General features: G+C 38.1%; 3 protein-coding genes across 3 annotated transcripts; all 3 read right to left on the bottom strand.

Annotated features, from left to right (window-relative positions):
• Positions 1 to 498: 498 nt before the first annotated feature.
• Positions 499 to 1,859, bottom strand: LOC132795591 (uncharacterized). The gene is made up of 4 exons (XM_060806389.1): positions 1,520 to 1,859; positions 1,235 to 1,461; positions 1,005 to 1,181; positions 499 to 943 (listed from the first exon to the last, which is right to left on the bottom strand). Exons 1-4 carry the CDS (start codon positions 1,721 to 1,723, stop codon positions 691 to 693), a joined length of 861 nt encoding a protein of 286 aa, XP_060662372.1. The 5' UTR covers positions 1,724 to 1,859; the 3' UTR covers positions 499 to 690.
• On the bottom strand, positions 1,844 to 3,304 carry LOC132795580 (uncharacterized). The gene is made up of 3 exons (XM_060806379.1): positions 2,691 to 3,304; positions 2,222 to 2,628; positions 1,844 to 2,153 (listed from the first exon to the last, which is right to left on the bottom strand). Exons 1-3 carry the CDS (start codon positions 2,895 to 2,897, stop codon positions 1,889 to 1,891), a joined length of 879 nt encoding a protein of 292 aa, XP_060662362.1. The 5' UTR covers positions 2,898 to 3,304; the 3' UTR covers positions 1,844 to 1,888.
• Positions 3,305 to 3,592: 288 nt separating this feature from the next.
• Positions 3,593 to 27,626, bottom strand: LOC132795570 (MDS1 and EVI1 complex locus protein EVI1-A). The gene is made up of 2 exons (XM_060806369.1): positions 25,545 to 27,626; positions 3,593 to 5,942 (listed from the first exon to the last, which is right to left on the bottom strand). Exon 2 carries the CDS (start codon positions 5,731 to 5,733, stop codon positions 3,949 to 3,951), a length of 1,785 nt encoding a protein of 594 aa, XP_060662352.1. The 5' UTR covers positions 5,734 to 5,942; positions 25,545 to 27,626; the 3' UTR covers positions 3,593 to 3,948.
• Between the last annotated feature and the right edge of the window lie 141 nt (positions 27,627 to 27,767).

The raw sequence follows: 27,767 nt of genomic DNA, 5'->3' as shown, positions 1-27,767 counted from the left end.
CCTTTGGCACAAGGATAGCTTTTAACAATACAAACTGAGTGACATACTAAAAAGGACGAATGTCCTTCAAACAGCCAAGTTACAAGGACTTTTTTGATTTGAGAAAATAGCGTATTTCTCGTCCGTATCCTGTCGGATCCTTGCGAGTCCTGTTTCAAATTGAAGTTATTGATTAGCTCTATCATCCTACCAAAGGACATTCAAATCGTCCTTGTGGTTCTCGAGATATCCTGAAATTTTCAAAATTTCACCTTTTCACTTGAGCCGCGGACCAAAAAATTACAAGTGTTGTTTCTTAGATGACCCCATACTTTTTTGATGCCAATCGATAGCTTATCAGCATAGGAGTTTATTGCGCATAAAGTCCTTGAAATCCGTCAGGATATACAGAAGTTATATCCCTTTTTCTTTTCAAATAATATAGCAACTTGTTTAAAATGCCAGTGCATACTTTTAGGAGGCATATATTAAAGTATTCGACAAAAATCGTTGCCTAGCTGCTGAGTATATAATGAGATTTATTGCATACTTTTAGGATGGTGATTTTAAACTGACGGCGCAAATTAGTTTGGTTCGTATTAGATATATAAAAGTGACAAAAATGGAAAGGCATACTTTTAGGATGACAATGGTAATAATATTAGGTATTGACTTTTAGTCAGGACATCTTGCTTTTTATCACAAGCAACATTACTGGCCATGAGGCCACGTAAATTTGCCATTTCCAGGTGCAGTGTAACGCCAAAAGCATTGATCACTCACACGGAATCCCAATTTATTGAATATGCTACTGGAGGGTATATTTTCCGGATGTACCTCAGCTCCAACATCGTCACCCAAAGCACCGATCTCTCGAGATAAAGCAGCAACGACGATAGTACCAAATCCACGCCTTTTGTACGCGTTATCAACTTGCAAAGCGGCCAACAAACCGTCCATTGTTCTAAGCCAAAATATGTTATGTCCATTAATTAGTTTAAATTCTATTTAATCTGAGTGCTTACCTGACGCACCAGGCAACCAGCTTGTTAGTTTGCATATCGTATAATCCCATGCTGGGGCACAGACGAATCTGTCGTTGAATAAAGTACAAAGAACCCGTATCACTATAGGGCCACATTTTGTCTATTAACTGGGCATCTGCTTCAACTAAGGGCTTCAGTTGGAATCCTTCTGGGCACCTGTTGAATTTACACATTAAACATAAATTATTAAAGTTGATTAAAAAACCTACTCCACCCTCAGTTGCATGGCTTCTTGTGCTGGTAGAGTGTATAGATTGGCGTCATATTCAAAGGTGATCTTCAATTGCTTGGCTTCTATAACCTTCGAGATGGTGGCTAGGTATCGTGTTGCAAATGTGGTGCATTGAAAGCCCCGTGACCAGTCCAGTTGGTGCAGAGCGTGTTCCAACAAGTCAAACGTGTCGCCCAGACAGCCGACAAAGAGTTGATAGCGATCCTAATAAAAATTGTTTGTTTTGTTAATATCCGTAAATAAATAAACACTAAAAACCTACCACAAGTAAAAAGAGTCCAAGCTTTTGGGCATGTGAATCTGCCAAAGTGTAGGCATTAAGATGCTTCAGTCCTGGTTCAGTCTTGATAAATTTAATGACAGTGCTGAGTACATAATATTCCTTGAAATATTTGGGCCACTCTCGTCTATAGAGTGCCTGTAGTTCTGGCAGATCGTGGATGCTAATCGGTTGAAGCTGCGCCATTAGTAGACTTGTTCAAGACACTCCCTACCACAATTTAATCAACTTGTGCAATTTGTCTGAGCTTATATAGCGACGATTTGCAATGATAATAGTGCAATCTCTATAGCGGATTTTGGAATATTTTGTATTTACATTAGCTTTCTCTCGTCTCTGTGTACTCTGAGATTAGAGATTAGATGGCCAATTAATAGGGCTTTCCTTCTCGGGCAAGCACATGCTCCAGCAGTAGTGTTCTCCCTCTACGAGTGTAAAGCCCAGTCTATCAAAAACTTTACAAGCAGCTATATTATTCATATTCACTAAGGCAGTGACATCGTGATTTAGATCATTGGCAATCCGTCTGGCGATGGCTGCTGCCACAACAAGGCCAAGTCCGCGACGCTGGTGAGTCTGAAGGACTTCAAGGGCGCCTAGGAAACCGCTCTGCAGTCTGGCAATCAAATTAAGAAAATAGCTGCTATTAGCTGATAACAAATTAGCATATTACAATTCGTCTACCTTAAGCACCAGGCACAAAGTTCTCCCGTCGAGCGCTCATAGAGACCCACATTCGTATTGTTCTCGATCAGCAGCTGGATGAGCTTCAATGAACCCGAGTGACGTGCCGACCAGAGATCGTTGATTAGCTCGGCATGCTCGAGTCGTACACTATCCAAGTAGTATTCAGGCGGACAGGTGACCCTCAATTCCTTAGCCTGGTTGCAGGACAAGCTGTACATGATCGTGTTCATCTCACGATCCAAACAGAGTTGGCGCTTTGCTACCAGTTGCTTGTAGATGGCATGATGAGATTCATGAATCGCACTAACTTTATAGGCCTTTGTCCAGTCTAAGAGTTGCAGTGCTGTTTGCAATTCCATTGTCTTCTGTCTACTCAGATTGCAAAAGAACAGCTGATAGCGGTGCTACGAATACAAATGGTTTAAGTACTTGATCTATATCTATTTTAGATATTACGAGTGCTAACCACCAAGATAAAGAGGCCATCCGTACGCCAGTCTCCGTTTAGTGTGTAGAACTTTAGATTCTTTAATGCAGGATCTTTGGCCAACCAGCGTAGATAGTTGTCCAGCCAAAAGTAGCCAACGCAATGTTTAGGCCATTCCTTCAGATACAAAGCTTGCAATTTCATCAGCTCTGCTACGTCAGATATTGTTGTCAGCTGTGTTGCCATGACCTTTATATGTATGAATGAATTTTACTTCTTATCAGACAGGCGTCGAAATTCGAATGCCGGTCAGATGACAATACTAAATTTGAGATTGTCGCGCACCCCGGCAATACACTTATCTTTTATAAACAAAGCCACAAAGTCAGCTGTGTTTAGCAGCGCGCTGTTTGTAACATAAACGTCAGCTGTTAAGTTTTCGAAGCTTTTGAACATCAGTCTCACTGCTTGCTTTAATTTGGAGACCGAATTTAAATTCTTTTACTATTTTCGCAACCATAACTATGCCGTACAAGTAGATCGATCACGTGTTGCAGTTAATTAATATACACACTTCAATATAAACTATGTATCACTACATTTATACTTTTAGATGAAATGAGCCAATTCTTTTCTTAGAAAATAAGCTTTTCTTCTAAATGCCTACTCGCGGTGTGACCTTATGCAAAATGTATAAAATATACCCCTGGTTACACTTCACATAGATCTTTGGTATATTTCCAAAGCGCGACACTTTGAACATCTGGTTATTGGCAAATAATTTGCGTCTTGCGCATTTTTGCGCAAAATGAAGTTGGCTGCGCAATTTTGCGCTCAAATGAAAAAATTTGTATGCTAGATGGCGCTAGCACGAATTTCCCTACTCACACAAAAATAAATGTATTTCCCAGGTTTTTTTAGTAAATTTCAAAAAACTTGTAACTTTTTATTAAACAGTGGACGCTTGTTGTCGTTTTGTCGCTTTGTATATATACAAAAAATACCAATGCTTAAATTAATACGCACATAAAATGATATACAGTTGCCAATCTTCTGTTTTGTACAATTCGATTTACACATTAACATTTAACATACAAATTACAAATTACAAAATACAAAATATATATTTACAGCTAGACAAAAATATAATATATAAGGTCTGCAAATTGTTTGTGTTGTTGCCGTTGCTCTTTCTCTCTCTCTCTTTCTCTTTTCTCTCTTTCTCTCGGTTGTACCATACGAGTATAGGAAATGTTTTTCATTCAGGGTCAGGATTGGGTTTTAAGGTTGTTGTCCATTAGGATTCCTGTTTCGGTGTAGGCGTTTCTCTTCTTGTCGATGGTAGCGTCGCAATGGATTCCTTGGAATCCTTCTCCTCCTGCTCCAGTTCCTCCTCCTCATCTTCCTCGGGCGCCTCCTGCTTCAGCTGAATGGGCGGCAGCTCGTCGCCGCTGTCGTCGCCCGTCTTGTCGCGCTCCGCCTGCAGTCGACGCAGCTCCTGTGCCAGCGTCTCCGATGACTCCGATTGCGTGGGCGTGTGCGAGGATGTGGGCGTGTGCGAGGCGGAGCAACTGGACGATGCGGAGCTTCGCGATGTTGCCAATGGCAGTGACTGTTGCTGATGCTGTTGCTGCTGCAGCTGTTGTTGTTGTTGCTGCTGCTGTTGTTGTTGCTGCTGCTGCTGTTGCTGCTGCTGCTGCTGTTGCGTCACCTTGCCCATGAAGGTGCGTATCTCCTCGAAGTAGGACTCCTCGCTGGGATTCTCGCAGAAGCGTCGTATGCAATGCATTCGCTCACTAACGCCACTCAAGGCGCTCAGCGATACCGCATCCGATTCATGCTTCTTCAGATGCCGATCGAGATTCGTTTGCTGGCCAAAGCAGCGCTCACAGATCTCGCACTTGAAGGGTCGCTCCTTGTTGTGGATGTTACGTACATGACGCTGCAGATTCGAGGAGATGCTAAAGGAACGTTCGCAGTACTTGCACTTGTAAGGTTGCTCCCCGGTGTGCGTGCGCAGATGTCGCGTGAGATTCGCGGAACGCGGAAACACTTTCCCACAAAACTTGCAGGTGTAGCGATCCTTGTTGCGTTGCTGTTGCGTTGGCAGCGTCGCCGCTCCCGCTCCCGCTGACTGCGCCTGCGATTGGGATTGTGCTTGGGCTTGTGCCTGTTGACGCTGCTTTGCCTTGCGCGAATGCTGACGTGATTGGAATTCCTGCAGCTGTGGATGCGGCGTGGGTGTGGGCACAACTGTCGCTGGCGTTGGCAGCTCCAATTTAAGATGTTGCTGCTGCTGCTGTGACTGCTGCTCCAGTTGCTCGTTGGGTGGCCAGCTGAGGTCGCTCTTCTTGAGCGGATGCCGAAAGGCAAAGTCTGGAGTTGCGGCGCCAGCTTGTGACGGTGTTGGTGGCGCAAACACGTTGCGATATTGCAGTGGCAGCGTCTTTGTCATCGCCTCGAGCAGCGTCGAGTGCACGCCGGGCACAACGGCAGGCGTTGGTGGCGCTGGCGGCGTTGCCACGCCCTCTCGCAGTGCCCGCAGCATCTTGCGGCTCATATCGAAGCCAAGATCCGCCAGCGAGGCGGCAATGTGATTGTTGTTCATCTCCTTCTCCTTACGTTGGGCGGCCAACTCGTTGGCAAACATGATGAGATTGCTATTCTCATCCTCCAGCGGCTGTGGCGACTGTCGCTCCATCTCCATCTCCAACTCCATCTCCATCTCCACCTCCAACTTGCCAGGCTGACGTCGCTTGTGCGCCAATCGCAGATCCAATGGCTGATCGTAGCTGCTGCGTCGCTTCGCCTTGTTGCCATGATGTTGCTGCTGCTGTTGATGATGATGTTGCTGCTGCTGGTGTTGCTGATGATGTGGATGCTGATGATGATGATGATGATGCTGGTGTCGCGCTGTTGTCGTCGTCATGCTGCTGGTAGCTGTGGCCGCCGTCGTTGAGGCGGACAGATCATAAGGTACATGTGATATATACGATGTGGGTATTAATCCTAAGGCAGGGTAAACACAGCCCTGTTTTGGGCTAGGAAGCATCTTTCTTGGTGAGTGGTCTTTCTCTCTCATAACTGTTAGCTGCACTGCTTTCTCCTCTGAGTTGCTCAGTTGCGGTTGCTATCGTTGCTCTGGTTGCTCTTGTTGCTATGGTTGCTGCTGCTCAATTGTTGTCTTCTTATTAATGCTACTTCTTTCTCGCTGTGCTCTTTAATGCTAGACTTTGTTGTTATTGCAGTTGCCTTGGCGTTTTCAAATTGTTGTACGCAGGAGTTACATACCTAAAAAAAAGGATAAAGAAACAACTTATTAGTACAGTATAGTTTTAAAACACTTCAAGTACAAATAGCAAAACATTTATTATAATATGTTCCAATACATAATGTTAATTTATGTTAAAGAAAACAATCCAAATATTCAATGAAGTATGTTCTAAGATTTTACTTAAAATTTAATTTGTAAGTTTATCTGAAAACTAATATTTTAAAAAGACAACTTTAACAAGTATTAAAATTTGTTTTAATTTTATTTTCATTCAATTTCAATTTCAAAATTAACATATTAATTGCTTACAAATACTTATATAAACAACTTTCAAAATTGAGATAAAGTGAACTGCAAGCTTTTAAAAATATTCATCAATTCTTAAAATGACATAAAAATCGCAAAGGAAATGCAATGGATATTTTATTAGTAAATTACCAAGCTTAAATTCGCTCTCGCTGTAGAGTTCCCTTCCTATCAAGTATACATCCCGTTGGCCAATCGAATATCAACAATCCGCCGCGTAAACACTCTAAGTACAACATACAGGGTGACTGACAGTTGAACAATTCGTTGTTGGGAACAACCCCCTGACAAAAAGTGATCTAAATTCTGTCTCATTGTGTCTGCGATCTATAGTTTCAGGTGCGTCACAACTTCATTCTCACAGCTGTGCTAGTTATTATTTGTTGTATTCATTTTCAGTTGGCTTCGCTTCATTTGTTATGTTGTTTGTGTTCTTGTTCTTGTACTTGCTATTATTGCCTTTGATGGCTGCATAGCTCAGAGGGTAATTCCCATCGACGTCATGTATTGCCTTTTGGCAAACTAAGAAGAGTGAGAGCCGAAATTTTGAATTGTTTAGAACAGCAACTGGCGGCTGCTGGCAAAAGTGAAATAAAAACTTAATTGCCTTGCTTAAATAGAACTTTTAACTTATTTTGGTTTTGGTTTTCAGTTATTTGGTGTGCGGTGTTGTTATTATTGTTATTGTTTTTTTTTTTGGCGCAATGCCAAAAGCCTCGACGAGCGAGCGTTAGAAAAGTTTAAACAATTGTTCTATTGTATTGTGTGCTTTAGGACGGAAAAGCCGAAGACGACAACGAGAATAATGTTAACGGTATCTAGAGTGACGATTATGTAAGACAAACAGACAAAAAACGACTCTGACAAACATCTAAGTACACACAAATACAGCAGAGGTGGAAGAGAGGGAGGTAGGGAGGGGGCGGTGCCCTCATGGAGGTCGTCACTTAGAGGTGCGTGCAAGGCAATTGCGTAGGTTGTCAGCTGCCACACAGTTTGCCAGTTGCCAGTTGCCAGTTGTTGGTTGCCAGTTGTCAGTTGACTTTGTGCGCTGCTTTGGCTGCTTTTTGGCCTCTTGGCAGATGGCACGCAAGTCATGTGAACGAAGCCAACAGCAGCGACAACAACAACCACAACTAACAAAGCCACTAACAGTCAGCAGATTCAGCTAACAACTGGCAACTTGCAACTGGCAACTTGCAACAAGTGGGCGATCTATGATGCTGCTGCTGCTGCGGCAGTTGCAACTCGAGTTGCTGTTACTGCTATCTAGAACAGAATTTTCCGTGGGTTTGCTGCAGCATTTAGCGACTGTTGCATACAACAAATTGCCTTTTGTTACTCTTATTGTTGTTGTTGGCCTAAAAGTTAATTAGCCGCATTTGCTGCTTTGATTTACTGCTTTCAGTCAAGTGTATGACTTGAATTATTTCCACCAAAAAAAATTGCTGGCAACGAAAACGAAAATAATAGAAATATTTGGAGCTTGAGAACTTTTGCGTTGGCTGTTGTTGCCTTCTCTGATGATGACATAAGCGTTTCAAGATCGTATCAGTTTCGATATTAATGAGATACTAGCAGCTGCTAAACTACACAAAAAACAACAACTAAGCAATTGCAATTCAATCGCGATCGTTTTACTCTGACTAATCGATACGATTATTGGGATGATCTTGAGTGCAAATAGTTTAAAGTCTGTGTGTGTGCATCTTGCATGGAATTCACTTGTATTACAATCGATTTGTTTCTACTGTTCAACTCGCTGTGCACATTTTTAATTAAGTTATTTCCATCGCTAGGGCATAGATTATTTTCAGACTGGGATTTATCTACGCTAATTGCGCTGGCAATTTCTCCCTCAATTAGACTTGATTACTAGGAAAAAGTTTAAGTGATTTTTTTTATTAAGAGTACTGAGAGTACAAAATCGAAAAAGAGATGAGCAGTGAAATATTTTCATTCTATAAAACAGGATACAAATATTATAAAGAGTTAAGCTGCGCAACTTTCTATGATGTCTAAAAAACTAATAATACTATATGGATGGCAGTGAGAAAGTTCAATTCTAATGCTAACATTTAAAAGAGAATAAGGAAAAGCTATATAGAGAAAAACGAAATTTATAAAATAAATTATTATATTTTTAAAACATGTCAAGTTCTGAAAAATTGACAAATGTTATGAAGAGAAGAGAAGAGAACAATTAACTTTTTCTGACCAACATTTTTTATTAGTTATTTTAATAATATCAACATTATTCACATTGTTTTTTATCTTCAAATTTGTTATTCTGTTTTTTTATTAAATTATTATGAAATTGAATTAATTGAATAACAAATCTTCAATATAATAAATTAAATATAAATTCATATTTAATTTTATGATTTATTTAAATTTTTGGGGTATTCTTAATTTCACTATTTTATGTAAACACATTTCATAAAATCATATTTTATTTATTTTACATGTTAAAGTATTCTACGTAAATGTTCTTTTTGTATCCGATACCTATAAGGTATATGTGGTACAATATTGATATACCAAATCTAGCTTTTTTTATATTTTAATATTTTTTGTGGCATATTTTTGGTATATTTATAGAATACGGTTTAAATGAAAATTGTTAAGTCGAGCACACTCGACTGTAACCTTCATATTTGTTCTTTTAATATATTTAGCACTTCAATTTCCACCAACTTTTTTAGTAAGTTTTAGTCATCTGCTGATTGCTTAATAGACTTCAATAGATCCGCTCATCTCTGCATTAAAATGCAGACGTTTTAATGACATGCCTTTTAAGAGGCCAGCTAAGTTAGCTGGTAAAAAAAAAGGCATCTATGCAGATCTGTTGCTAATTTTGCCCCCCTCACAAAATTTCACAAGCGTGGTGTGGAAAAGTGTACAGAAAATGCAGTTGCGAATCCATGTGTTTATAATTTGTGGCTAACGGTGCAAAAGTGGTTGACAATTATGGCCAACACTGGCCACTGCATCATCATTAAAAAAAAACAGATGCCTAAAGAAGAAGATGATGGAGGCAAGAGCAAAAATGAAAATGAAAAAAAAGAAGGCAAAAAAAAAACAAAACCAATTAAAGAGTAACAAAGTTTAAGCGGACCGACAGCGACGACAACGAGAGCAATGAAGCAAACAGTTCAAAAAACGGACAGTGAAGGTACAACAACAACAACAACAGCAAATAGCAAGAGTAGAAAAAACAACAACAACAAGAGCAACAACAACAACAACGTCGCATGTTGCAAAGAAAAGTGAAATCAAAGTTGTAAAACCGCGAAAAACGCAGTCAGGCAGACAAACAGACAACGAGACACATAACAGCAACAACCACAGCAACAGCAACAACCAAAGCAACAGCAACTCAAGCGCTCCAGATTGGAAAATGTCCAGTGGAAGATGTCGACAGCAAATGCCGCAAATGTTGCTATCTTAGGAGCTGCAAACGCTGCAAAGATGGAGCCGAGAGAGAGGAGGCTAAGCCTGCATAATCAGCCAGAGCCAAAGAGCAGCCTCCAACGAACAAAAGCTGTTGACAATACTTGGCTTGAGATTAACTTGGTCATGGCTCAAAATGGATCACACCGCCGAGCCCATCATCAAAGCCGGCTAAAGTTGCCCCCAGCTAAACAACAACGTCATTAGTTTACCCTCTAATAAAGCCATGACAATGGAGTATGCTCATCGTTTGCCTTTTGGTAATCAATTACAAGCGGAATACAGAGCATCTGCTAGTCGAGCATTGCTTGAGTTGGGGAAGAGCACTCTTACTTGTTATTAGCCACTGCAGCTGCATAATTATAACGCCAACAGCATAATCATCGTCATCATCATCATCATCATCATCATCGTTGTCATCCGCATAATCAGCGAGTGGCTTCAACTTCAGCTACAGCTTCGGTTACGGTTACGGTTGTGGTCCGAGTGTCGCACGAGGAGCATAATCAACCGCAACCAGCAACTAGCAACCAACAACTAGCAACCAGCAACCAGCTCTGACTAACTGTTAAGACAAAGCGCAAATCGAGTGACGACGACATCTAAACTAAAGCAAACGTTCGCACAATGAAAAACGAGAGTACAATTCCAAAGCGCAGCCGCCGCATCGCATCGCATCGCATCGCGCATTGAAATGGAAAATTAAACCTTGTTACATCAGTGGCAAAGCAAAATGCAACAACAACAACAACAACAGCAACAATTGACAAGCGAAATGCGGCGACAAAGTTTGTTGGCAGGATCAACACACACACACACACACACACACACATACACATACATACACACTCCACACACACACACTACAACAAACACACACACACTCGCACACACGCATCTCAAACTCAACACGCAGACGGCGCTCATTCACTCTCTCAACTCTAACGAGGCAACCTGATACCAACAAAATACGATAAAAACAACAACAAATGAACACGCAAAGACACACACTCAAACACACACACTCAAACACTCATTCACACTCATTCACATTGATTTAAGCTCGCATGAAGTCAAGCGCAAAGTTGAGGCAGGTAATGAAAATAGTCGTAAGTAGAATTTCAAATGTTCACACACAAAATCACTCATACGTAATTTGCGACAATTAGAAAACACAATTTGGCAAAGAACTGGAAAATAATTACCTAATAACTTAATTAAGAAAACCATCAACAAACTAATAATATAATAACAAAAACTTAACTGTTTCGAACTTCGATTCTTATTCTAGTTTGCAAACACATAAAATAATAGCAATTTAAATTTTATTGAGACCGGAATCTTACTTCCGATTATTACTAGAAGTCAAGGTTTATAGGCAATAAGATAAATATAGTTTTTTGAACAAATTCAAACAATCAGACAAGTGTTTTATACCATAGTCAAATGAACACATACTTATGTTACATTTTCAGACTATTTTAATAGTTTTTAAGTGAAATCTGAGAAGTAATCACAATGTTATTAGCTTTGATTGCTCATGCTCATTTTGAAATGTTGACAATTGATGTGTTTAGGTGATGTAAGCTCTAGAAATTCGATACCTAAGCCACATTTATTACCTCATTTGACTAAGAACCATTTAAAAAGTGACATGAACAAATTAGTAATCGAAAATGGCAATCATATTCATATATTTTTTTGATCAGTTCCTATTGATTTTAATTGACTTGGCTGTAAATAACAAATTTTGTATGCACTTTTTATTAAAACAAATAAATTGATTTAACAAATTTGTTTTGGTCAAACGATAAAAATGCCTTTTTTTTGCGAGTCATAATTAATTTGAGCAAGTTTCACCTTTAGGTGTGCCTACTCAACTGTGAATGATCACAAAAATATGGTTGCAGATTAAAAGTTGTTGAAAACAGCAGCGGCAGTAAATGCAACACATCAACAGCAGCAGCGACGACACCGACAACAGCAACTGCAACTGCAATAGAGTACAATGTTGCAAGTTGGATGCGTTTGGCTGCTGCTCTTGGTGATGATGATGATGCTGTTGATGATGCTGCAGCGCAATCTGTACCACTTTTTCCTCAGCTGGACACAACAAGTGTAGCAGCAGTAGTCGAAGCAGCAATGTGCAATGTGCAACGACAACGACAACAACAACTGTTGTTGCTGTTGCAGTTACAGTTGCAACACACTCTGAATGCAAGCAAACACATCTCCAAATCACGTCTTTGCAGCGTTGTCGTCTGCGTTACATATCTCGTTGTCTAGATTGGCTGCCCGACTGCCTGCCTAGCTGCCTGACAACGTATCTACGTATCTTTTGCCATAGCAATAGCTATAGCTACAACTGCAGCGCATGGCGATGGCCTGGACGGTCGTCAGTGAAATAAAAAGTGAGAGTGACATCGGAAATTGTTTCAATTTTCCCAAAAACGAAACCAACACAAGTTGCCGCATTTGTGTGGCAGCCAGCCTCCTTCGGTCGCCGTTTGCAATTTTCAGTTTCAGTTTCAGTTTCAGTTGAAGTCTCAGCATCAGTTTAACTCTTCGGTCGTTGGTCGCTAAATGAATGAATGTCGAAAACTGTATCAGCAACAATTTTTCTACAGACTCCTCAGCTGCGGCAAGTGCTTTCCCAAGTGTTGCAAGTATTGCTGTATTTGCTGTTGCCGTTGCTGTTGCTGCATCCTGTTGTTTGTTATAGTTTTCGACGTTTTATTTCTTACTTTAGGCTTTTATATAACTAGCACACATGCAGACGACCAGTCCAGGCAACAACACAACAGCCACAGGCTGTTGCAAGTTACCTGCTTGGCAAATGCTTAAATAATTGAAATTTTTCACCACATTTCAAAGGTGCAAAATTGGTTTAGTTTAGTTCGCTGCCCACAGGCTCTCTCTCTCTCTCTCACTGTCTCTCTCTCTCTCTTTCTAGTATTTGTTAAGCAATGCTTGTGGCGCATTTTTCTATGCAGCCGCTATTTAAAGCGCTCATTTGTTAATGACAATCCGGCCAAAGACTCGAGCGCATTTTTGGCCACAACTGATGCACATGCAATTTATTGGGCTACAAGAGTTTACCAGCAGCAGCTGCACTTTTTTTTTGACAGCCTTCCTAATGCCAAAACTATAACATATACGATCCGTCTGGTCTGGTCTGGTCTGGCCAACTTTAACTGGACTTGTGGGCGGTTTAGCTGCCAGTCATCCATTTGGAGTCAGCCATTTGGCCAACTACAACTAACCAAACCATTTGAGCCAAGCAACTAAAGCAGCCTAAAACTCAAACTCAAACTCAAAACTCCAACTCGAACTCGTATACTCGATTTATAGTCGACTTTATGTGCTATTACATCTCCATTATATTTATTATACGCCATCACGATGCTTGTAAATGCTTTGAGTCTAACAAGGCTTTTAATAAAATAAATTAGCTGCTCTATATATCACAAAATGTATATTCAAAACTATATATTCGCATTTCCCCCCAAGGTTATTTGCCTTAATTAAACTCGAGTGCAATACGAAGCCAATAAATGTTTTGCAAGTTTTACAATTTCGACTAGACATTTAATGGATTTCTTTTAGAGACAGTGCAAGTAATTCTTGTATGGTGCATTAAAGAGCTAAATAATCGAATTAAATATATACATACAAATATAATAACGGCAAGCAAATTGTTATTAAGCCTATTATAAGAGAGCAGAATCATAAATTTTGTTTGAAACATTGTGGAATGGAGATTGAATATAAGGAAGAACATCATACTAATACATATATTTTGTATATTTTGTAGTTTATGGTATATTTTGAAACTACTACAATATCAATATACCACATATACCAATATTATTGTGTTTTTGGTATATTTGTGGAATATGGTTTTATTGAAAATGGATAGCTGGTGTCTCATATATATCATATATAAGAAATATATATGATTGTCTTCCTTCTTTATGGAAAACTTTGAGTGCTTTTATCAAGAGTCATAAGTAATCATAATTTTTAAGAAATAAAAACATGTAAAAAACAGTTTCAGTAGGTTCATATTCTAATAATACCAATATGCCACAAATATGGTAAAAATATATCAGATGCTATATTCGGTATATTGATATATTGATCGATTCTACATTTAAAATAATCCAAATTGTCAACCAAAGAATTTAAGACCCGATTGTAGTCGTCGTTTTTAGTCATACAAAAGTAAATAACTTCAACAATTTTTTCTGATGGCAACCCAATTAAAATGGATAGTGCACAATCAATAAGATATAGATATGTTTACATCTTGTGGTTCTGCATCAATTTTATTTACCTATTTTTATATTTCTATTTTATTTGTGTGCCTAACTGATCAACAATAAATACAAGTGTTTAACTCGCATAATATTACGTATACGCACACCAAACGTACGGCTGTCAGTTAAACGAAAGGCTTTTCTTTTCATTTGGACTTTTCTTTTCTGAAGAAGCAAAGAATTGTTGCGCTCAGTTTCAAATGACAGATCATTTATTTAACTGGACACGCGAATAAATGGCATGAGGATCCGTGTGGCACCCACTTGTGGCTGGTGAATGTATTCGAAGCGAAATTTGAAAGTATTTACGAGTCCACTCGTCAAGAGCAACATCAGTAACAACAGTAACAACAACAACAACAACAACAGCAGCGAACTTAACCTGAACTTTATTCATATAGTTAATTGAGCAAACACTTTAAAAGTGCCCAAAAAATAATTGTGAATTTCACGACTTCATCCAAACAGCAGCCGCAAAGTCGGCAAAAAAGCTGCTCCATTTGATTGCCTAAACGTTTCAACAGCTCAGCATTTTTGATGCAATTAATTAAATTTTTATTTCTTCATTGAGCCTCGTGTGTGTGTGTGTGTGTGTGTGTTGGTGTGTGTGTGGAAGCAGCTCATTTGATTTCGATTTATTACCACACAATTTAGGTGAGCTCGGAGTTCAGCTTTGAGGCGAGTGATACAATTATTTCAATAGCCAACTCACTTGTCGGGGAGCCAGTTAAGCTTGTTCTAGCTGAAAGCGATAGCCCGACAGCCTCCCCTTCTTTCCTTCCCCCCACAGCTCCCCTCATCAATGCTTTTGCTGGCCAGTTTTGTCGCCAGCTTTAATAACGAAATAGAAGCAGAGCGCGCACAAAAAAAGAGCAGCAGCAGAAAAGTAAAAAAAAAAAACAGCGAAATAAATAAAATTGAAAAGAAACCGTATCAACATTCACATCATAAGTAAACCAGTTTGCACCTGAGAGAGGAAGAAGAAAGTTGTCTTGGCCATTTTGGTGGTACACTCGGCAAAACTTTATAACTGCATCGGGTGCATACCTCTCTGCCTACATATGAATCTGAATTCCCCCCTCCAAAAACTCAACCTGCACCTATGTATCTAACTAGCTGGCTGCGGGCGTCGAACAATGGCCAAAAAGCTAACTGTAACATGCCAGGCTTTTCCAAGGCTTTTCTTTTTATCTTATGTGTTCATTTTTGTTGTTTTTTTGTGTGCTGCTCTCTGTGGTCATAAGCATAAAATATTGCGCACATCCCGAGCGACAAAAAAAAACGACAATCGTATGATACAAACAACAACAACGGCAACAACAACAACAAACGTCGCATGTCCGAGTGCCTGCCTCTCGCTGCAGGCCTAATTATATTGCAGCACGGGGGCAGGCAATTGTGACCCCCTCATCCGTCAATCCCTCCACTCCCCAGCCTGCCATGGCTGCTACATACTCCCCCAACAACATCAACCTATCATTGCCTGACACATGCTGCAGCAACAAGCGCAACTAGGCAGCATTCAACAGGCAGCAGGCAACAGGCAGCAGGCAACAAGCAACTTGCAACAGTAGTAGACACTCTGCTACCGTTCGGGCCACGTGCGCTGCCAACGTCAGCCAATGGACAATGGAAGTGCGACAATAACAAGCTTGCTGCTTGTGACAGACGCAATGATACCCTGTTCAAGTTGAACATTATTATTATTTAAAAGATGCGTTATAATTAAAATTAATTCTAACACTATTGGTAAAGCAATGGCAATGAAGGCATTCAGCTTAAGGTTGAACATTACAATCAATTGAAATGGAGAAAATGCTTCGTAAATTACAAATTTTTTAGGCATATAAAAATAGTATAATTTTTGGATTTCATCAGAATCTACATAATTGGAACTTAATAAACATAAACTAATTTAGATTCAACTATGACAATTTAACATTGTAAAACTAAAGGGATTCTTAATTCCTGCCCAAGTTAATAATCAATTGTAATAGAGTAAATGCTTGTTGCTAAATTGTGAATTGTTTAGTCAAATAAACTTGGTATAATTTTTTAATTTAAAAAAAAGAAATAACTAAAATGTTATATTAAAAATATATATATATGGGTAATTCCAAAACGGAATTTGTACCGTGCGAGACTCTTTACATTGAAAATAACATAGTCTGAAACAATTTTGAAAATAAGAAAAGTTTATTTTTATAGCTCTAGATAAGTACTTTAATTAGAGCTAAGAATAGTTTTGGAATTTTCTTTCTGTTTTGATTTCTGTTGTGACAATTGCAAAAATTAACCAATTCGTACGCAAAACCAAAAAATGAACGAAATTGTAAATTTTAAAATCAATCTTAGCTCTAAATATAGTGCCTACCTAGAGCTTTAAGAAAAACAATAATTTTTTATATTGTTTCAGTTTATTATTTTCACTGCAGTGCACTGTAAAAAGTCTCGCACGGGACAAATTTCGCCATGGAATTACCCATATAATGAATTTAACCATTCATGAACAATATTCTATAACTATTTAATATAGATGTTAAGAATCAATAGGCAAAAAAAAAATTTTATATAAGATTCTTAGGCTTCTGGAAATCGGCGGTTAACAACTAGGTTCCAAAACGGAGATATTTATAGAACCTGAATCAAAGGTTGATGATTTTTATAGAAACTTTTGCTGCAAGCTCAATATAAAAACGCACTCACAAGAAAATACAATTGGAATGAGTTTTCTTAATTTAAAGTACAAAGACAAGTGTACCCATGTTATGAATAAGGTTCTTTAAAGAATACATTTATATAGGGCAAAAAAGTAAAATAAAAACCAATAATCTTTATAGAAATTTATAACATAAAGATAGGAAAAACAAATATTTCTAGAAACTTACAAAGAAAATAAAAATTGCAATATAAAGAATATATTCATTAAGGCTCGCAAGGAAAAGACAAACGTATGATTTTTATAGAAACTTATAATACTAATAATAACATATATGTCTTATAATTAATTAGGATCGAAAAAGCAAATATTTCTATAAACTTCCAAAAATAAATAGACATGATTTTTATAAAAAATTAAATTGAAGCTTCCAATAGAATATATTATGTTAAAAGAATGTAATATCTTTTAACCTATAGGCTTTCAATTGAATTCAAATTATGATATGTAGCATTAATAACACATCACTCTGCCATTTAATTGAATTCAAAATATTCAAATTATGAAATTTAGCATTTATAACACATCACTCTGAGTACAAGGAAGGAAGCTGAATGGTATTTATAATTATATCAATACGAATATACCCCCAGCTGGAAGAGTAGTCTCTACATTACAGCGTATACTAAAGATGGCAAACAATCAATGAGCGAATTCCATTTGTAGCTGCCGCTTGGCATAAAGTGAAAGTGCTCCAGTTGCTGCATCCGCGGATGTTGTTGCCAGCAGAAATGGCCAAGTGCTTTGACTCCTCCTCACAGTGGTTGTTACCCCAGAGCACCCATGCAGCGATCAGCGATCAGTGATCAACTCTATTATGGTATATATATACATATATACAGTGGCAGCCCATCCCGATCCCATTCGATCCGATGCGATGCGATTCGAAGGCAGCGCTGCGCACTTGCTGACAAGTTGTTAGTGTCGCACCCTCTTGGCTCTTGAATGCCAAGCGAGGCAACTGCCACGCCCCGCGCCCGCCCGCCTTTCTCACGTTTGGACGAGGCTGAAGCTGAGTCTGACTCTGAGGCTGAGGCTGTTGCCATGTTTATGTGCACATTGCAGAATAATTGGCCCCGACTGGGAGCTCAATTAGCGCTGCCTGGGCAATTACATTTGACGGCTTTGCACACATGTTTTCAGTTTTCAGTTTTCTGTTTTACTGTTTTGCTGTTTGATGTATTTACTGTTTGCCTGCCAGTGTTGGTAAATTGCCCAAAAGCATTAGCCACATTCGTCGCATTTGGCTTAAATGGCTTTTCCTTCCGGTCACCCCATGTAAAATTGTCAGCACCTCGCCACGATCGCTTAATCCTCAATCCTCAATCCGCTTTGTCGATTCTCTTTTGCTCGTACTCTTCAATTGATTGGGACATTTTAATTGCATACATTCGGGCATCAACTCCAAAGGCTATATAGCTATAGTGTATTACTCATTTTCGTATACGATCTTGTTCATTTTGCCATCATAATTAACTTTGTTTTCACAGTTTTTCTTTTATTAGTTTTGCTGAGAGGCACAGCGAAATGTTAACTACAAATATTTTATGTTTAGAGTTTTCAGAGGTAAAGTTAAAGCAATAAATGTTTAAGATGTGGAGTAAAGGCTTAGTGGATAAATAATTTAGTAATATTTCGAAGAGTTTTTTCTCCCTTGAGTAAATAAACTATGTACTTTACTGAAAGCACCCTTGATTCCTTGTTTAGATAATAAATATTTTTATTGATTGAATTTTTATTAAAGAAACGAATAATTTGAGTTTGTTAAATTATTTTTTGCATTTCCCATTTATTTCCTATTTCAAGCTTAGAGTTCCATCTATTACAATGCTTGTCACTTGAATAGGACACCGTGAAAGCTTTCTTTATAACTGCTTATATTTATTCTTGATTAGCGTCAACAGCCGACACAACCTAGCCATGTCTGTCTGTCTGTCTGTCCGTCTGTCCATATGAATCGCTGGATCTCAGAGACTATAAGAGATAGAGCTGCAATTTTTTTCCACAGCATTTGTTATGTTTGCACGCAGATCAAGTTTGATTGAAATGTTTGCCACGCCCACTTCTGCCCCCACAAATCGACAAAAATCGAATAATAAACGTCATTTTAAAGCTAGAGTCTCATATATTATAGTATATTTTTGGTATAAGAATAATACCGTAATATTTTGGTTTTATTCAAAATGGATAGCGGGTATCTTGCTTTTAATTAAGAACTTTATAAGTCATAAGTAACTTTTGTAAATATCTTTAAAGTCAATAAGTAACTAGCCATCTCTGCAGATATCTTTCTCGTGTTTGCCATTCAATAAACACTCTTGAACTTCCGTTCTTTCGTTTCATGCTCAATACTAGTTACAAATTGCCTCTTTTAACATATATATCGACAAAGAGTAACCTAGTTAACCATTTCTCAGCTTGGCTTGCATAACTCCGATGCTGAAGTTCCATATTTTACAGCTAGTCGTGGTTAACGACTGGCCAAATGAGCCAGTGTCATGTGAAGCTACCATTTTGGCCGCACACACAACCCACATAATACCCATACCCATATCCATATAATGTGGGCAAATTCTTCAAAATTGCCCACAAACTAGCCCACTTAGGGAGTCCGACAAAGAGACGAGACAAAGGCAACAGCAAAGGCAAAGGCAAAGGCATAAATTGCCAGCTACTCCAAGTACACCTGCTCTCTGTGGTTTCTTCCATCGCTCTCTCTCTCTCGCTCTTCTATCTCATGCTCTTTGTCTCTCTGGCAATGGTCATATATCATGCGGCAAAGCAGGCAGCAGACAATATGCCATGCTAAATGCGATACAATTAGAGGAGAGACCCGACATTATAGTATCAAAAATGCGAAAAAATCTACACACACATGGATGATGGGGGAGGAGGTGGGAGAGAAGCGCGTTGGAAGTTCAGATTCAATGCGATGATTACATATTACTTGGCTTGACTTGTTGTTGTTGACTGGCTTTGTTGTTGCCTGCAGAGTTTTATGGTCCAAGGTTAAATGCTTTGACTTGAAAATGGGAAGCGGCAAAAAAAAAAAAACGAGCAACTTTTGCGACTTTTGTTGTCGCTTGAATATTTCGTCCATTGTGAGGCGCAAAGCTTGCGGCACAACTTCATTTGATTTGCAGTGAATATTAAAGCAATTTGTGGGATTATTTCCTATTGTAATCAACTCTCGGACTCGTATGCGACTATGTCTGTTTACTCATCAGTGCTGTTGCTGTGACGGAGTTGTTGTCTTTCGGCCAACTCATTTTCAAGTACAAATCTCAAGCGACAACGACCAACGACAACGATGACGTCTCGTCTCTTTACTTACGATCTTCGTCTCTGTCTCTATTTTATTTTTTGTTATTTCTGTCGCCCTTTGGCAAAATGACGTTTATTTATTTATGTGTAGTTAGCGTGAAAATTGCTCCAGTTTTTTTTTTTTTATCTCCTCTAGACTCTGATTTTTTTTCAAAGCCGATCGATGATGAGGCGTATTTATTATTCAATCTGGGGGACATAGAACATTTTTTTCATTTTATTTCATTTTTTTTGCCTAGACCGGCTTCAGTTGTTGTTTTTGTGTTGCTTTTTACACCTCTTTAATTGTGTGCACACACTCACATACACGCACACACACACACACACACATAATTAATTAAAGCTCTCTCATTGCATTCAAGGTTATCAAAGGCCTGAGGCGCTCTTTTTGTATTGTTGTTGAGAGATGTTGCTGTTGTTGTTGTTGTTGTCGCTGTTTAGTTGGTTAATTTACAGCTTAAAATTAGTGTAGTTTACTTTCAAAACACTTTACTTTTGCTTTCAAAATACGCGTACGTTGGCTTCATTGTTATTCTTTTTTTTTATTGTTATTGTTGCTGTTGTTGCTGTTGCTGTTGTTGCTATAAATGGGTGGGGCAATCATTAGGTCCAGTTTTTTTTTAAGTAGATTCGCTCTTTTAACTTTAATTGTTAATTGATGATGGTTCAGTTAGAAAACGCGACTGCAGAATCTCAGCAATTTGCTAATGATTGTGTTAAACGCATAAACAAAAAACAAGAAAAAATACAACAAAAAGAGGAAATAATTATGGCAATAACGATGCTCGTAATGAGGTGTGTCAGCTCGTCTTGAATTCAGATTGGATGAGTATGCAAATTGTTGTTTTTTATAGACTGCAGCCTAAGTGCTGCGAATTGTTTGCAGAATAAATCAGAGAAATCCACAGAAATTGCATTAAAAATAGTTCGAAATGAATATCAATTAAAAGTCCATTCTTTCGAAATCATCTGCTTATATCATCGGATAGTAAAGCATTTAAAAAATCATAAATTACTTGGCAGACAACTCAGCTGGTTAGCTTAATTACTTAATTCATAATTAACAAAATAATTGAGTAGAAAAACTTATTAAATGGAATTTGATTCGCATTATCTGCGTAACATCCGCATTAGCTGCAAATTTGATGAAGCATTCAACTTGGTCTGAATTCATTTAGATCAAATGATAAAAAGAAGCTCCCTCAGTGTCTTAGATATAATTAACTGCAAATTAAAGAACATATTTGATACTTGAGTATCTCAAATTTTTAAATGATAAAATGATTGTCGGCAATAATTAAAAGAAGATCTCTAACAATTTATAAAATAAATGTATATGTGAAGTCAGTCACAAAGAAATAACAATTAATCTCTGCTGTTGAAAATGTGTCGTATGTATTTCATCTGAATAGATGAAGTATTGCTTTTGGATTAGAATAAAGTGCATTTGCAATCGGGATTGCTGACAGCATTTATTTGCATTGCATTTTTGCTGTGTTTTCCCAACGCTCCTGTATGAATAAATAATAATAACGACAAATGCATTCTCCGTAGAGACAATCAATCAATCGCAAGAGAGCGAGAGAGGAAGTTGTAGTTGTAGTTGTAGTTGTTGCATTGTGTTTAATGGAGGATGCTCATCATTATCGATCGACAACACTCTCTATTTATCTAAATAGAACGTCGTAACATTTACGTAGAGATAGAGAGAAGATTGCTAGCAAAGTATCTGCGTTGTGTATCTGTCGCTCCAATTAAAATACAACTCATCTCCTGTGCTGCATTGCAAATGATCTTACATAAGGCCAAAGCGAGGGCACCTACAAACGTATATATATATCGTATTCGATCGATCGGGATAGCGAATGCTTTTCATTTAATCGATTTGCGTATTTCGAGCAGCGGTAATTGCAGGCAAACTCGGCAAACTCGGGCAACTTTCATTACGAGGCCATTTCGTCTACGTCTAGAGTTCCTCTCTGGCCACTCCCCAGCAGCAACAGTTGCAGCTTCAATCTCTCAGCTGAATGTGGATTAAGTGTATGCCAAGGCATTAAGGCATTCGCTGCTGCTGCTGTTGTTGTTGTTGTTATTATTTTTGTTGCTGCTGCTGTCTGTCTGTTGATTTTGCAGTTGCGCTGCGTAGCCTAAAGTGATTTGTTTTTTTAGATTTTCAAAGTGATTGCGGTTATCGAGAGAGTCGCAGTCATCGTCATTGCTCTGCTTACAACATCAAACAAAAACAACAACGACATCGACATCGACATCGACAACTACAACAATAATAATAATACAATGAAGTTGAAATTGAAATCGAGAGAAGCGCGAAGAGAAGAAGAAGAAGAAAAAAATCAGCGCACATTCCAGCACACAAAATGTGTAACGCAATCAAATCCATCGCTTCCGGTTTAAAGGCGCAATTAACTGCCTTGGATTACGTACAGCAACAGCAACAGCAACAACAACAGTGGGCACATCTTAACATCATCTCAATGCCTCTCACCTTGCAGCAGCCGTTTCCCCTCTGCTTCTTTCCTCTCCCTCTCTTGTGGAGCACTTGGCACTCAAAAGCCTTTTTAGACTGCCGCCACAACTGAATCTATCTATCTATCTCCCTCTCTCTCTCTCTATCTCTCTCTCTCTATATCTCTCTCTCTCTCTATACGACTATATGACAGTCATCAATTCGCAGATTATCTACAACATTTCACTTACTTTTCCAAGACTTCAAACTCTTCGTAATTGGCATTTTGGATGTTGTAAACAAATTTTGTTCGATAGTTAACATGATGAAATGTCATAATTTCGATGCGTGTGATTTTTCCCAAAAGCAAAAAAAAAATAACAACGGTTAGAAAGTTGCTCGATTTTCACAAAGCACAGAGCCATTTAATAAATCACCTTAAAACTTTTGAATGTTTCACGGCAAAAGTGTGCAAAAGCCTTAAACAGCGCAATTTAAAAGGATTTCTTTAATCGCATTTTTTTGCATTGTCATAAAGTTTGAAGCTTAGTTGTAAATTTGAGAATCGCAGAGAGAGGCGGGATATTTTATAGGTTACATACTTCACTTGCAAAAGGATTGCAATATTATTAATGATAAACATGGAAAATATAAAAAAAGAGAACAATAATTATAAGAATTTAATTGATGGAAATTGCATGAATCAATAATTGCTTTGAAAATGGCTGATCACTTTTATTTTTTCTACATTCTATATTATATTTTATAGCTAATTTATATTCTTTTATTTTCAATGGTTCCATATGAAAGGAAGACAATCAGCTGTGAATTGAAATGAATTTTTCTACACTCTATATTATATTTTATAGCTAACTTATATTCTTTTATTTTCAATAGTTCAATATGAAAGGAAGACAACACCTCTTTGAATCAGCTGTGAATTGAAAGTATCTTCCAGCGGAGGAAGCGCACATTCTAAAATGTATTAAACTGTTTATATGCAGCTAATTAATTTCTTAGTTCTCTTCGTACACTTAATGATGCTTTAGCATCCCAGCTTCTACCATGTCGATCCATTCATTTAGCGGAACCTGTCTGGGTGAGCCACTCACTCACTCATTCGTTCATTCACTCACTCACTCACTCACTAACCTCCAAGATCATAAAATTAATGATCTGTTTTTATTTTGGCGCTTCTTCTACGCCCATCTGCCACTTGAGATTGCCACTGCCACCGCATGACCAAGACCAAGACAAATCAAGACAATTCCGAGACAACCATCAACTTCTATTAAAAATTAAATTAACCTGCTTAATTTGCCCCCACCCCTTTACCATCCCATCCCACCTCTTGCTTCCAACCCATTCCATTCGAAGAGACGCGCCCAAAACATTCACTCGACACAAATGAAAATCGAAAGGCGCTACTAATCGCTTCAATGCCTACAAAAGTGAGTAAATCTACAGCCGAGTAAATCTAAAGCAGCTCACAGTTGTATCTGCATCTGCTGGATACATATGCTTATTGTATCTAAACTGTGGCACGTTCGAAAATTTCGTGCATTTAACGCATAAATGAACTCTTTGGTTACGGCTCGTTTTTTTTTCATTTTTCTGCCTTCTTTCGGATTGAATTCGAATTGGAAGGCAAAGCTGATGTTGTTGCCACTGCCACTGCCACAGCCAACTGCCACTGCCCATTGTCGACCCTTTCACCCTTCACCGTGAAGGCTGCTGTGATGGCCAGCTGGCTGCCAAATTTAGCAAATTCGATTTGATTTTGATCGCTCAATTAGCGTAAAAGTAACATGTCAAACCTATTAATCACTTTCGAAAATAAAACAAAAATCCGTCAAATCAATGGAGGAAAAACGAAAGAAAAAATACATTTCAGAAGCGCGGCTTCACAATTCAAGAAAAGGTAATAACAAAGGTAATAAACATATTTTAAAATGCTGCGCTTTTCAAATACCCTACAAAGCCACTTAATGTGGGCAATATAAGTGAATGATTAAGTCATTTATGATAATAGAATTATGAATTTATACTTTAATATCTTTAGTCATTTAAAATGTGAAGAATATAATATCTTTAACCATTTGAAATGTGAAAGATATTAATTGCAAATTAGATACTTGGTTTCTTTAATCTCTTGATTATTCTTATTAATTACTGCTCTCTCAACTTGAACATATTTATTTATAGTCACAAATACTAAATACAAATTTAACCATTTGAAATGTGAAAGATATTAAGTGCAAATTAAAGTACATACTAAATACTTGATTTCTGAAATCTCTTAATATGCTTAATAATTACTTCTCTCTCATACTAGATACTTGATTTCTCGAATCTCTTGATTATTCTTATTAATTACTACTCTCTCAACTTGAACATATTTATTTATAGTCACAAATACCTGCAGTTGTCTAATGTTTTGCCCTTTATTGAAGTGGTAAAGGGTTCGAAGAGGAATTGGCAAACAAAACAAAACAAAAAAAAAAATGTTTGCTCGTGCCGTTGGCAAAAAGTGCGTAAATTTAGGCGTAACCCAAAAAATTATATAATTTATTATTTCTTTTGATTGGCAAAAATTAAAAAGTAACTTTAGCATTAGATGTGTATTTGTGTTTGTAATTGTATCTCCATCGCCGTTCGTTCATTTGGTTCGTTCAACAACTCAATTCGAGCGCTGTGTTTTTTTTTCTATTTTTTTATTTTTTGCAACGAAAACGCTGCGTCATTACTCGAACTTCAATTTCATTCATTCATCAATTACAATACACAAAAGTCGAACGAATGAACGAACGCGCGATGAAGCCTTGAATCTTGAATCTTGCAGATACATTTTGTCTATCTACATATGTAACTGTATCTGCGAGTGAATATGTATGTGTCTGTGTGTGTGTGTGTAATGTGGTATAAAATGCTTGTGGATGACATTAAGTTTAATATTTGTCGAGATCCTGTGATTGCGCTTATTAAATGTGAGCTTAAGTACGCGTATCTTTGAGATACTTTGCTAGCTACTTACATGCTTGTTGCTGTTTCTGTTGTTTGTGCTCGTTGCTTCGGCATCAATTTGTTAGCCTCTTCTAGTTTAATTGTAAAACGTTGTCTTGTTGCCGCTGTTGCTGTTGTGTCTGCTGCTGTTGCTGCTGCTGCTGTTGCTGTTGCTGCTGCTATAAAATCCGCACGGATATCCGTTGGCCGGCAGGAAGAAATCAACATTTGAACACCGTTGGCTATTGCAGCGTTTTACGGATGTTGATAACTTGCATTGGCATTGGCTAAAGCTGAGCGCAGTTGATCTTGTTAATGTTGTTGTTGTTGTTGTTGTGGTTGTTGCTGTTGTTCCCGATGTTGTTGTTGCTGTTGTCATTCTGCCACAACAAGTTGCCAAGCCGACGGCGCGTGTGAAATTTTCTTTTGCAACTATTTTTGTGTGTGTGTGTGTTTTTTTTAAGGATTATTTTGCAACGGTTTTTCAATTTCGATTTGGTTTTCAATTGAGATTGATGAATAGAGAGCTTAGATAATTGAACACGACGAATCAGTATCAACTTTTTTTTTAATTAATGTAATAACGGTAGATCGATTTTAAACGTATAGCACAGTGTAATGCATTTCGATAAGATTATAATACAAAATGATATAATTTAATTTGATTATTTTCGTTTTTTCGTTTTTTTCGTTTTTACGATTATATTTAAGTGTGTTGCAATTTATTTATAATAGTTAGGAGCTGTTGTTGTTGTTGCTTTTGTTGTTTGATAGTAGGATTGTAGCAGTATCTATATAAAGTATAGGAGCTAGAGTTATGAACAGTTATTTATAGAGTGCACTTAGATAGTCAGTAGTTTAATTAGGATCGTTTTAGTTTTATATTTAACATTTATTGATTATAGTTATTTTTTTTACACTTTGTACAATCTGTGGACTTTCTTTGTGGCTGATTTATGGGATTTAGTTATTCATACTAATTAACTGTAATTGTCGTATTATTCTAGTTAGACGCGTTGACACCAATCCCGAGCTGAGAACTTCCCAGTTGTGTTTAATCGGTTTATACAACGATCTATGCAATTATAGTATGCGATCAGTGTGTGTGTGTGCATATGGAAATGGTGCATTTCTTGGCCATTATATTTTATAATTTCATTATGGATTGTCTGATTAATGCCTGCCCATCATCAGCCTGTGCACATGTGGCTCAAGTTGTTGTTATTATTATTATTATTTGTTGTTGTTGTTGTTGTTGTTGCTTTTACACAGCTTAACTCACTTTGCATTTGCGGCTGTCACAATTTGCATTAATTGCATTTAAGTATGCAGTTATCATTGATTTAGCACCGATATTATATATATAGTTCGGATATAGTATCTCTTACAGCTACTGGGAGCGTCTGAAACTTGTTAAACTTTAGCGATAAAGATTTATGAGGACACGAGGATAGGAAATTGTTGTATTAAATGTTTGCTGGAATTTTGCAATCCATGTTTAATAAGAAAGTTTCATTTGGTTTTATTTATAATGTTTAATTTTAGTAATTTATTGATTATCATTGTGAGGAAATGTTTAAAATTGCACATCTTCAAATAAGTTTATTCGTAAACGATTTCAATTGATGTGTTAAAGAAGTATTTTTGTGCATCACTTGGGAATTATAATCCTTTTAGAGGAGGCTTCACTCCGGATGAGTTTTACCGTTGCGTATTACGCGCGCGTTCATCGATCGCGTAAGAGATTGCGTTACGTTACGTTGCGATACGACGTAATGACGATGGGCTGCTTTGCAGTTAGTAGTACTGTGGTGGCTCTTTTTTTGTGTGTGGCAGAGAGCTGGTGGTGGCGACCGACAAGCGACAACACGACCAATAGCTTTGAGACCGTCTCACGGACTGATGATAGGCGGCCAGCGAGCAGCTTCACAGTCAGCGTCAGAGGCAACGCCAGCGCCACAGTCGGAGCCACAGTCAGAGCTTCACAGTCAGAGTCAGAGTCAGAGCTAGAGCTAGAGATAGAGCCACAGTGCAAAGCGTTTTCGATTTCCTAATAATAAACGCAAAATAGTTATACGGGGCCGCAGCGACGTCTTCTGTCTATGTATGGGTGCTCTGAATGAATACACAACGAGTCCGCAAGACGAGCGCAGACGATGAGATCCACACACAGAGTTACATCGGACATCGGAGATCGCACGAAGCACGAAGCGAAGCTAAAGCAGAGCTCACAAGAGCAGAGCAGAGCAGAGCA

This window comes from Drosophila nasuta, chromosome 2L, assembly GCF_023558535.2.
Source record: "Drosophila nasuta strain 15112-1781.00 chromosome 2L, ASM2355853v1, whole genome shotgun sequence".
Classification (NCBI taxonomy): domain Eukaryota; kingdom Metazoa; phylum Arthropoda; class Insecta; order Diptera; family Drosophilidae; genus Drosophila; species Drosophila nasuta.
The sequence above is the reverse complement of the archived record's forward strand: the minus strand, read 5'-3'. Positions and strand labels throughout refer to the sequence as shown.

Excerpts from the sequence above, each read along its gene's own strand:
- LOC132795591 (XM_060806389.1), bottom strand. The coding sequence starts at position 1,723 with ATGGCGCAGCTTCAACCGATTAGCATCCACGATCTGCCAGAACTACAG. Across the intron at positions 1,462-1,519 it reads TTGGACTCTTTTTACTTGTG|GATCGCTATCAACTCTTTGT; the intron begins GTAGGTTTTTAG and ends AATTTTTATTAG. Across the intron at positions 944-1,004 it reads CTGGTTGCCTGGTGCGTCAG|AACAATGGACGGTTTGTTGG; the intron begins GTAAGCACTCAG and ends ATTTTGGCTTAG.
- LOC132795580 (XM_060806379.1), bottom strand. The coding sequence starts at position 2,897 with ATGGCAACACAGCTGACAACAATATCTGACGTAGCAGAGCTGATGAAA. Across the intron at positions 2,629-2,690 it reads ATGGCCTCTTTATCTTGGTG|CACCGCTATCAGCTGTTCTT; the intron begins GTTAGCACTCGT and ends TTGTATTCGTAG. Across the intron at positions 2,154-2,221 it reads CTTTGTGCCTGGTGCTTAAG|ACTGCAGAGCGGTTTCCTAG; the intron begins GTAGACGAATTG and ends TTTGATTGCCAG.
- LOC132795570 (XM_060806369.1), bottom strand. The coding sequence starts at position 5,733 with ATGAGAGAGAAAGACCACTCACCAAGAAAGATGCTTCCTAGCCCAAAA.